Source organism: Haemaphysalis longicornis, unplaced genomic scaffold, assembly GCF_048455015.1.
Source record: "Haemaphysalis longicornis isolate Haplotype H1 unplaced genomic scaffold, Haemaphysalis longicornis Haplotype H1 scaffold_14, whole genome shotgun sequence".
In the NCBI taxonomy this organism is placed as follows: Eukaryota; Metazoa; Arthropoda; class Arachnida; order Ixodida; family Ixodidae; genus Haemaphysalis; species Haemaphysalis longicornis.
The window spans coordinates 16,370,000-16,382,149 of record NW_027526245.1 but is presented as its reverse complement, the minus strand read 5'-3'; the positions used below and the strand labels follow the sequence as shown (position 1 = coordinate 16,382,149).

At 49.4% G+C, this 12,150-nt stretch overlaps 1 protein-coding gene across 5 annotated transcripts in view; it reads left to right on the top strand.

Moving 5' to 3' along the window:
* Nucleotides 1–12,150, top strand: part of LOC144165167 (sodium/mannose cotransporter SLC5A10-like) — a 349,040-nt gene that overhangs the window by 74,877 nt on the left and 262,013 nt on the right. For all 5 annotated transcript variants that reach the window (XM_077695277.1, XM_077695276.1, XM_077695275.1 and 2 more), the window contains one exon: nucleotides 11,967–12,026. In XM_077695277.1, the coding sequence (XP_077551403.1) occupies nucleotides 11,967–12,026 (60 nt within the window). The remainder of the gene's footprint in view (nucleotides 1–11,966; nucleotides 12,027–12,150) is intronic.

Sequence of the window (12,150 nt, the reverse complement as noted above, 5' to 3'; positions counted from 1 at the left end):
CATTTATTTCTGCGTACTTCCTCGCGTGTTCTTTCCATTTTTGTAAGGCGTTTCTGGAACTATGTAAGTGGTTTAGGTCATACCTTATTGATACATAATTACACATCATTTTACGCTTTGCTGCAACTAATGTTGTATTCGGGTGGTCGTTTTGGAGTGCTGTGGAGCACTCCGGAAAGGAACTCCGTGTTCGGGTTGTCGAAATGGAGCGCTCGACGTATGTTCGGTTGGTAGTTTTAGAGCGTCGTCCTCCGCTCCGAGCGCCTCCGACTGCTCTGGCTCCGAAGTGGGAGCGCCGGCGACATCTGGAGGCGATCGGGTCACGTGACACCGGCCACCGCGGCTCGCCCCGCTCGCCTGCCTAGTCAGTGGCGTTCTCTGAGGCCTAGCCAGCGGTTTGTTTTGGGAGTATTTCGACGTTTTTTCTTCTCGTGCTATTACTGCTATTACTGAAGGCATCTCCGCATCATGTCTAAACGGAGACGCCTATTCAGTGTAGGGGAATCGTCTCCGCTGCTTCTGCAGCTCGAAATCGACGCCGCGGAGGACAGCAGCTGAGACGACGACGACTCGCACGTTTACGCGACAAAGTTCGCCGAACTATTCGCCGCACCGCTTCCCGTGTTCAAAGTGCAGGAATACGTTCGCAACTTTGGCTTGGAGCTAACGCGTCCTATGTGGAGGCCGCTATTTGTTGAAACACCTTGGCCGGCTTGGCATTTTGCAGTTGCCGTGTGCCCGCGCCGCGGCGCCACGGTCGCGTGCTGCTCCATCAGCGGGTACGCGTTCGATTGGGGAGCGGTGACTCTTGCTCAGATTGTGGGAAGCGGCGCATCGGCGTACTCCGAGTCGGAGTATCAGAGCGACCACCCGAATACAGCATAAGTGTTGCAGCAAAAGCACATCATTTTGGTCTTTTACGCTTTGCTGCAACTAAGTGTTGCAGCAAAATAAGGACATTTTTGGCAGTGTCACAAGATGTAAATCGGCAGCAGTAATAGTCATGCATAAATTTAGTCATTGACAGCTAGCTAAAAGGCCTGGCAGTCAAAGCTGCTGAAATATATAAGCAGAGACGAAACTCAGCGACTCACGACAGATTTAATTTTGAGACAGAACTGCGGCTGACTGAGCCTTGATTTCCAGTAACACTAGGGACAAGAGGTTCACCTTGATTAGCTGCTGTGGCACAGCAGACGTGGCACATGTGCAGGCTGGAAAGAAAGAAAAGCAAGCTGATAGTAGAATACACCATACCAAAAGTGACATGTTTTTAAAATATCCTTTTTTTGGCTATGCTCTGTATTTCGTTTGGCTCTCCTCGATGTCGATATGTAGCCAATTTTTTATTTCCTTAAAAGATAATCTGATGATAAATTCTTAGCAAGAATACACTAATTCACATTTGAGTACTTGTGTCTTTGCTTGAATTTTTGAAGGCTGCATGTGTGCAAAAATGATTTTACATGAACCGTACCAGCAATGGTAGTAATTCAGAAAGATTTTTCTCAGATATACAATGATCTTCTCTCCATATAAAAAGCCACCTCATGTCACTAGGCGTTTCGCACCAGCAAAAATGACTGAAGGCTATAAACCTGTCATCTGAATTCCCAGAATGCCAGGTTACTAGCCAAAAAAATATGCTGTAAAATCACCAATGACTTGGGTTAAGGATTTTTGGACTCCAAATAGCTTGTGTGCCTGCATACACAGGACACCTATGTTGTTGTCATTCCTATTCTCTGCCTATGTTCGCTGTCATGTCTTGTGTAGTTGTAAATAGCTGCTACACATGAGAAGCCCAGCAATACGTTTTCGGAAACATAGATATCCACAGGACCACTGCTGTACGAGGGAGGCTCATTAACTTTAAAAAGTACTGATATATATTTTGTAGTAAGCAGCTATTCTGCAGCTTCGATCGTTGATCTCTCTCAATTACCATCAGATAATTTCAAATGCTTTTTCAATGCCTTGAAGTTTTTTCAGCTTTGAAATTCCTTTATTGCTGATATGTGTGGATCCCCCGCTTAGTCCTTTGATAGACCAGAAAAATCCAAAATACTATCCACATAAAAAAACACTGATAAATGATGCGCCGGGGCAAAAGTTGCCGTAATTGATGAGGAATTTGGGCTAAGATGTCAGCTAATTTTAATGCATAGTATACTATAGGGTACTACGTATACTATGAGTACTATGTGTTGCTAGCCATAGTATACTATGGCTAGCAACAGGTAGTGTTGTAGGGCTTGGAATAAATTTTCGTTCGTGGTTTTTGTAACACTGAAGCTTTTTCTAGTGCGAGAAATCACTAATGCCTTGATGGACATTCCATAATAGTTAGCCTGAAGATGAAGTACATATCAGCAAAACTCTTCCAACCTACCACTGGTTGTGTGGTTCACGCCAACACTGCTTAGTGTGCTGGCAAGTTGGCCTTGGGCAGATATACAGGAACACACAAATGCGTAAAGTTGCAGACCTTCCTTAAAAATGTTCGGTTCGTTGCGACGAAGAAATAACGCAGGTTAAAAAACTAATAATACCCGAGGCTTTTATCGGGCTAAACTTTGTTTTTTGTGCGTATACTAGCTGCATATTTTTGGGTAACTTCAATGAGTTTAGTTTAGTTGAAGTTCAGAGCCTGCCGTGTTTTCTTGTCCCTTTGGGCTGTATTTTTGCACTGTGGATATGATCTTTTACCAACATTACTCAAACATGAGAGACAGAGCGGCACAGAAAAAGACCCTGCCTCGTACTGCCGTAAAGGGGGCCACATACAACGAAAATAAAACAGAAAGGACGTGGTCTCTGTGGGAAGACGTGAGCCAAAGCAGAGCAAAACTATGCCGTGGGGTGAACTATTTTGTCATGAGCAGCATAAACAAACCAAAATGTACAGCTGCACGAAGCTGTACCACAAGGTACAAAAATTAGTGTCAACGTGTCTATGTAAATAGCATTTTACAATGTTAATTTGGCCCACTGCGGCATTTGGTGCGGGGTCCCGCTACGGTTATAAAACTTTATCGCTGTGTAGGATCAAGCAGAGCACGACGAAGGCTGATAGCAGAAGCACAAACGGGCACCAAATATGGTGGGGGGGTGAAATCAATATTTTCACAGACCGAACAGTGCCCTATGAACACGGACGTGCAAGTTGGCCTAACTGGGAGTATACAATACGTTAGATAAAACTGCACGAAGCTTATCATCACTTCCAAACCAGCCGCCTCAACCACCTACCAGACGAGACACCCTTGAACTCCTTGGATATCCAGTACCGCCCTTAGAACAGCTACAACGTGTCCCCCTCCACATCCGTCAACACATTTGGGCAGCTCCCATGCCACGATATACGCATCAATACGCTCGTCAGGAAAGAAGTTGTCTGGAGACCAACGACCTAATGTGGATAATCACAAACTTTTCATTTTGGCGCGCCAAGAGCCCTCTGCAGGGATTTAACAAGAATAAGCAGCAGGACAAAGACCTCCTGAATATAATGTTCCGGAGCTTATGACAGCAAGCAGCGATTAGAAGACACGGGGTTCGACGAACCAAAGCGACGCGCAGGAATCCGCAATGTAGGTTGCAACAGTCTGGTCTTGTTTTTTCTTAGTTAACGAACGTGTGGTGTGCGACAACAGTTTCGTGCGAAAGATCGTTTGCGGCTGGCCACGATAGCGGCGCCGTTTGAAATTGAAGGCATACGCGCACTCGCACGTCGGAGACGAAACGCCCAGCCTCCTCAACACATTGCTCTAATAAGGCGCAGCCATCTCTATGAAGCAGCGCAAACGTTTGTCGCGAGTGCACTCATCACTCTCGCAAATAGAGGCGGCACAGTTGCTGCAGAACGCCCATGTTCACCGTCGCACTACGCGCAAATTAGGCGCCCGCACACACTCAGCGTCTCAATCACATGCTGCACACCACCGTGAGTGCTCTGCAGAAGTTCTCCGAGAGTGCCTTTATCACGATCACAAGTCAAAAGCCAAACACCTATGCACCGCTGCAATGGCAGGCAAAAATCACAACGAGAAGACCGCAGCGAGGTAACCGCACAACAGCTGCCATTTTTCGTAAACCATGACGTCACATGCGGCAAAAAAAGGTCGCTTTCTTTCTTGTTGGCGCATGCGCAGTAAGGCTCGTCCACCGTTCCTGAACGTCAGGTCTGCTTCCGCCGCCGCCACCGTCGCCTTCAGAGTTTATTGTCCCGCATGCCACGAAAGAACCGTTGGTTGGTAGAGGCTGGTAGAGAACCTTGGCTTTAAAAATTGGCGAGGTAGTGTACATTGCTTGTCCTGTGCTCTGCTATGTTGGAATAATGACTTGGAACGCAACTCTGCAGGAGCGCAATTTCGTCTTTAGACACTACAGAATCAAGTACGCGTTTCGACCGAAACAAGAACACTGAAGGTTCACTCTGGTCTAGCTGCGCTTAACATCATGCTGAGCCTAAACTATCCTAAAACTATCCTAAAACTATCCTAAATCTATCCGTCTGTACGATAAAGGAAACTACGAAGCAACAAGTAGCGAACTTGTAAATTTTTTTCCGGACTTCGAAGCAGACTTTTGGAACAGATCAGTCGAAGACAACTGGATGATTTTCAAAAACCAAATAGCGGAATTGGCAAGAAAGTACATACCACAATTCGCGCATCTTGTCAAAAACCATGGTTCACAAAAACGGAAATAAACAGGAATTTGAAGCGATGGTTACAGCAACATAGTAAGAAGGCAAACAGTAGATTAGTGTCCTTTTTTGCCTCACCAAATACACGCAAGTTTCGAGCCAGAAAATATACTTTGGCAAGGCATGTATTGCTGCTGCTGCTAAAGGCCTGACTTATCTCCAATGATGCACACACAAAAAAGGATACTGGACCTACATGAGAACCCCTCCTACCTTCAAGAACACATTCACGGCAGAGTTTGGCTAGTCGGTTAAAGAGATAACGTTCAATAATCTTCAATCTAACAACATGTATGAGCCACATTTTTTATGCGAGTTAAAAGTGCGACTTTTGATAATTTATCTTTCGATCGCGCAAGTTGTGAAAGAGGCATCAGCGGTGGCAAGTCGTCGCCTCCGGAAGAAAAGGCCGGAATTTCTATAAAGCTCTTCGCTGCAACTTCATTCCCCCTTCCCTAGTAAGTTCCTCGATCGATGGGTGCACCCAAAACTCAGGGATATCTCTGAGTCCCCTACACATGTAATCATGCAAGATTCTTGCATGATTACATGTGTGGGTGACGAAGCATTATTTAATCCCTTCAATAACCTGCAATCAAAATCCTGCTCTAACACTATCAGTGTCCTGTCTATCGGAGCCAGTAAGGTGCATTTATTTAGAGCGCACACACTGTGATTGTGGACCAGCCGCCTCAAAACTTGCCGGCCGGCAAGCCAGCGTTTATAGAACCAACGCTGCAGGTGCAATGAGTTGGTAACAGATACCGCCGCGCCCCAATGTCTTAGCAAGTTCACATACACCTGCGGACATTTTATCCCGCGCGCGCAAACAGAGAGAACCGCAGGCGACGGTCATATATATGTCTTTTCTTGAGTAGTTTGCTCAACGGGTCAGCTGCGTACGCGACGCCTCACGTACGCTTGCACGCATGCACCAACAGCGGAGGAGCACATGTTTAGGAGAGCGGTTGCTTCCGTCGGGAAAGCTAGCTTGATCCTCTCTCGTTGTTTCTGAGGCAATGTCTTTCAGAGTTCTGGACTCAGCCAACTCAGCTTTAATGAAGGCACTGCAGAGTCAGAAAAGCCCGAAAGCATTGCCGATGCGACAAACTCCCACTTTCGGACACGCAAAATGGCTGCAACGCCAATGACTTAGAGTTTGTTTAAAAAACTGCAATCAATAACGTATCTTTGTATTTTTAATTAAACAACAATATAAAAATGTGTACTTTGTATTGCATTACTCAAAATAATTACAATTCTTATTATTATGACGTCATGATGACGTCACGCGTGGCAGCAGCCACCGCGAGGCGGGCGTGTCTCGTACCACGCGCTTGGTACGAGACACTGCCATAGAAAAAGGCCCACACGCAATTTCAAACAGATTAAAAAAAAATGACCGTCGTATACAGCCAGGTACAAATAAACAGACTGAGTTTCCGACATGCTGATGCGATGCAACTGAAATATTTCGGGCGGCGGAGGGCCAGGATAGTATTTCAAGCAGTTCGGCCCAGCTTCTACCGGCAAGCACCGTGCGCTGAAACTGTGGTTCAACAACACGGCGGTTTTTTTCGTTGCTCGCAACCACTGAAGCCTTATCCTTGACGACTTGCGTCAAGCGCGATCATGGAAGACCGAAGAGTCCTTGAGGAAGCATGGGCGGCGAAAGCGCGTTCACCGCCGGCGCTGGCTGTCCTTAGCTCCGACTACCGCTGCTCTCACCAGGAACCGTGCCTGAAGACAGGTATCGTTTACACGGCTCTCACGGGGTAGCCCGTACGGCGGTAGACCGGTGCAACAGACGACTTCCTAAGACCAGGAGGTCCTTGCACAAGGCCCATGAGCGGCAGTGTCACGCCCGTTGCGCGTGCTGCGCGAAAGTGGCTTCCGGTGCAGTCGGCGGTGGTCGACTCTCGAAAAAATACCTGGGCGCGCCAGCACGCATTATTGTCTCGGTCAGTGCGTATCGTGGTTCGCACAACGATGCGCAACGCATTCCTGGTATGTGCGATCATGATCGCATGTGCTATCACGCTATTTTCACACTCGCACATAAAGAAAAGCACGTTTCCAAACACAGGTGAGCAGCGTCAGTTCCTACAGATATTAGGTGACATTCTCACGGGTCATATCAGGAGTGATAAAAGCATGTCCTCACAAACATCTGGTGAACTTAGCCAGAGACTGAATCATTATGCAGTCAACTTATTTTACGCCAGCCACCGAAACAATGGCAGTAATGGCCACACTTGGCCACAGATTTACTAAAGGCCAGAAACTTTGGTGTCGCTCTTGCTTTTACGATACAAAAATAGAAAATACATTGTATGCTATTCTTCTGAACGTAGAGACGTTTTAATTAGATATAAAATGTGACGTGGCATCATGGTTATACCAATCACTAACGAGTGCAGAGCCGTAAAGCGCCATGAACACAATCGACAAAAAGTATCCCACTTTCTTGCTTATCCTTCTTGCGGCAAGCTTTGTTTTGTACAAAATATTGTTACGTGGTGGCAGGACGAAGGACAGGAACAATGGTTCAATGCGAGGCGATATATTTACATGATTTTGTCGAGGACAGCACGAAGCAGAGACACGCGCAACGCTCACAACTTCGTCACAAGTTCGCTCACAACTTCGTGGCATGGCCCCCTCGTCTAAGCGTCGACCGTTCCGGTGGAGGGCGCAGTGCATGGGCGAGTGCACCGAATGAAAAACGAGATGACTATAAACAGTGACGAAGTCCATGCCGTCGCGGATGAAGGGGGCGTACTCGATGAACCCCGACCCACGAACAGAGATGCCCGTCAATGCAGCTGAAGCGCCGAAGGCCCTTGGAAATGCGCCGATCTACTGGGCGGGGGAGCGACATCGTCGTCAGTTCTGGTCACGGCGGGTTACTTCTGGGCTCGTCGCCGCGGATCATCGGCTGGGGACACGGGGCTGGGGACGTGGACGTGTCCATGCGGGGCTGGGGCAAGCCGACGCAATCCAGGAACCCTAAGGAAAACGCAACAGGAGCAGAGGCGGGCAGTGCTTGAATGTCGGTATGGGGATGTACCTCGCACCTCACCAAAATGTTACGTGGCGGCAGGAAAAACGACAGGAACAATGGTTGAATGCGAGGCGATATATTTACATGATGTCGTCCAGGACAGCACGAAGCAAAGACAGGCGCATTACGGGGCATTAATTAAATTCCCCACAAAGAGGACGGCATACATGTACTGTGCTAGCCGGGATCGTCACAAAGAAGAGAGATGAAGAGGACGCTGACGGTGAAGCGCGTTCGTTCCCTGGCTTGCGTGGGGCTCTCTTCCACCGTGGTTCGTAATAACTAGCCTCTGAATGAGCATCGTAAATACAGCATTGTATATACAGCTGTACCTTGTATCATTTGGTGGCGAGTGCTGCATTGGACCGGTCCTGCTCTAACTCACCCCTTCCGTGGCACAAGTGAGCCGTGGACACGGCTGACTCAGAGGTGGTGATCACGGATCTCCGAGGCCGCACAATGGCACCGCCTTCTGAAGCAACGAGCGCCGCTACGCCACTGGTTATCGTGAGCCAGCCTCGAGATCCTCGTTTCATCTACGGTACCGGAGATGTCGACATGGAAGACTGGATCAGCCCCTAAGAGCGTGTGAGTGCCCACAACCGGTGGAATCCCGCTATTATGCTGGCGAACGTCGTGTTCCACCTGAGAGGTTCGGCGCAGACCTGGCATGACACCAACGCAGGCAGAATTACCAGCTGGGATAGCTGCAAGGCGGAGATGATTACAATTTTCAGCAAGCCTGCTGGGCGCGAGCTCGCGGCGAAACAGGAGCTTGCGTCGCGAGCGCAGACGTCGACCGAGCCGTACGTCAGCTACATCCTAGACGTGCTGGCCCTTTGCTGCAAAGTTGATGCTCAGATGCCCGAGCAAGATAAAGTCGACCACATTTTGAAAGGCATAGCTGACGATGCCTTTAATTTGCTCATGTGCAAGGACTGCTCTACCGTAAACTCAATTTTGAGTGAGTGCAAGCGTTTCGAGCTGGCCAAAAGCCGTCGAGTTACACAACAATTCAATCGCCTTCCAAATACCGCCGCCACTTCTTCGTGTCAGGCACCATTTGTTCCTTCCGGTAAATTACCCTCGGAGACAACTGCGGACACAGTGACACCCATTGTCCGCCGCGAGATCGAGGCGATGACACCGGTCGCCAGCCACCACTCCACGTCTGATGGCAATCTTCCAGTGATCTCGGTTCGAGGCTCATCTCCATCACCTGTCCGAAATACTTGCTATTTTCTGTCAAACGAATCTACAACTTAACTCCGCGAAATGTCGATTCGCCAGGCGCGAACTAACTATCTTGGGCCTCCTTGTCGACGCTAATGGAGGGCATTCGGACCCCGACAAAATATAGGCGGTTAGAGATTTTCCGCTGCCCCAGTCATCGAAAGACGTTCGAAGTTTTGTGGGCCTGTGCTCCTATTTCCGTCGCTTCATCCGAGGCTTCGCTGAGATCGGCCGCCCTCTCACCGACCTTCTCAAAAAGGATTCCGTCTTTTCGTGGGGCAGTGAGCAAGCTCACGCTTTCAAGACCCTGATATTTCTCCTAACAACTTCGCCCATTTTAGCTCGCTTCGATGTGGCCGCTCAGACGGAAGTACGGACTGACGCTAGTGGTGACGGCATTGGAGCCGTCTTGGCTCAACGCCAAACCGGCCGCGACGGCGTTATTGCCTATGCCAGCCAGGTGCTGACACCAGCTGAACGAAATTATTCTTTTGCGGAACGGGAATGCCTTGCCCTAGTGTGGGCTGTCGCCAAATTTCGCCCATGCCTCTACGGTCGACAATTTTCCGTCGTGAGAGATCACCACACGCTATGCTGGCTTGCGTCCCTGAAAGACCCGACCGGACGCCTCGGGCGCTGGGCTCTGCGGCTGCAGGAGTACTCGTATTCTGTAGTCTCTAAATCCGGCCGGCTCCATCAAGACGCTGACTATCTATCGCGGTACCCAGTCGAGCCTCCCGATCCTACAAGTTGCGACTCACTCGCCACCTCGGTCTTGTCTATTTCCTCCTTTCAACAGCTTGCTGCTGAGCAGCGCCTTGACGTCTCCTTGAGCAGGATCATCAAGCGCTTAACCGCTGCCCCTTCCGACCCTTCACTGCGCTTGTTCCGAATGAAGGATGGCGTCCTCTATCGCCGCAATATCCGCCCAGATGGTCCTGATCTGCTTCCTATAGTACCTGAGCACCTTCGTAGAGATGTACTCCGGGAGCTCCACGACCTTCCAACCGCTGGCTATCTATGGGTTTCCCGGACCTATGACCGCGTGCGACGCCGTTTCTTCTGGCTGGGGCTCTCCCGCTCGGTTCGCCGTTACGTCGGCGCCTGTGGCATGTGCCGATGCAGAAAAGTGCCTACCACGCTACCCGCCGGTCTTCTTCAGCCACTCGATATACCGATTGAGCCATTCTTCCGAGTCGGTTTAAATCTCGGTCCCTTTCCCCGGTCTGCGAACAGCAACAAGTGGGCTGTAGTTGCCACCGATTATGCGACAGGATACGCAATCACGCGGGCTATTCCAACCAGCTGCGCAACCGATCTCGCCGATTTCCTCCTGCACAACGTCATCTTACACCACGGTGCTCCTCGCCAGCTCCTCCGATACTTCCTTTCCCGAGTAGTCTACGACATCCTCCGCTCATGCGCAACCGTTCGCAATGTTACTACCGCCTACCACCCTCAAACCAACGGCATCACAAAGCGCCTTAACAGGACTTTAACAGATCTGCTTTCAATGTACGTTTATGAGGACCTTGGTAACCGGGACATTGCCTTGCCTTACATAACGTTTGCCTACAATTCGTGGAGCCTTGATACGGCGGGATTCTCTCCCTTCTACCTGCTATTCGGCCGAGAGCCGACGTTACCACTGGAATTGAAATGGGGCTAGTTGGTTTATTACTCGGAACATTGCTGGCGCTAGGCGGGACAAGGACGACGAATTACACACAACTGGAGCGCACACTACCAACTGATTTATTAATCACAACAAACACAACTTATAAAGGAAAAATTCAGATGACGTGAAAGGTGGAGTTAATCAATCTCGCTGAAAATGAATACAATATTTGTCATGCGCATGCGTTTGCCTACGAACTGTCAAGTAGTGCCATCTCAGTTGTCGACAGTGCAATCGATGGCGAACTGATACAGTCTTTTTCTTTTCGTATGGCGTAAGCTTCCCATATCTCGCGGGTGATCGTTTCTGAAGATTCAAATAGGGTCGTGGTGCTTTCGAATTTCTCAGAGCACCCATGTCTGGCGCATTGGGCAGCCAAGTGCCCTGGGGCTGAGACTTGCTTGCATATATTTTTGTGTTCTCTGAGTCGTTCGTTAACGCAGCCTCCAGTTTGGCCCGCTGGTCTTTGTCCCGCCTAGCGCCAGCAATGTTCCGAGTTACCACTGGACACTTTATTTCAAGACCCTCTGCCACCTTCTATATATGCACAAGACGCCACCGCCCGCGCTGACTTTGCCCGCAACATTGCTCGCTAAGGCTCCCTTCGTACCAGCGCTCTCAAAAGGATCGCTACGGCTGCCGCCACAGCACCCGCCACTTCATACCTGGATCCCTGGTGCTACTCTGGTGTCCTGCACGCCGTGTAGGGCGTTCGGAAAAGCTTCTAGCCAGGTATTACGGCCCCTACCGTGTCGTACACCAAGTGACTGAAGTCAATTACGAAATCGCCCCGCTGGTTCCGTCAGACTCATCCCGCTCTCCTCAAACAGACGTCGTCCACGTCGCGCGTCTTAAGCCATACCGCTCGCAACCTACAGCTTTACCCTGACAAGCACCGAGACTGCGCTCCTACCACCGCGGGGGGGGGGGGGGGGGTTCTGTTACGGGGCAATAATTAAATTCCCCACAAAGAAGATGGCATTCATATACGGAGCTAGCTGGGATCATCATGAAGAAGAGAGATGAAGAGGGCGCTGATGGTAAACCGCGTTCGCTATCTGGCTTCCGCGGTGCTCTTTTCCACCGTGGTTCGTAATAACTAGCCTCTAAATGAATATCGTAAATACAGCATTGTAAATACAGCGTTACCTTGTATCAATATCTTCTCTGAAAAGACGGCACGACGATAAGAAGGCATACTTTGCTTAGCTGAGTTTCATCTTACATGATCGGGTTCGCACATTAACCAACTTTTTTATTCGCTTTCATTCTTCCACCAGGCACTTTTCATCGTCCTTCTGCTGGCGTGGGTCTTTGTACCGGTCTACTTGGCCTCTGGGGTGAGTACTTGTACCTTATAGCGTCCTCATTACCTCTTTGTCAGCGCCTGCACTACGGTGGTAACCGCGGAGTGGGCGCCTTGATTGATTAATCAGCGTGCTGAGTAACACCTTTTAAGCTGGT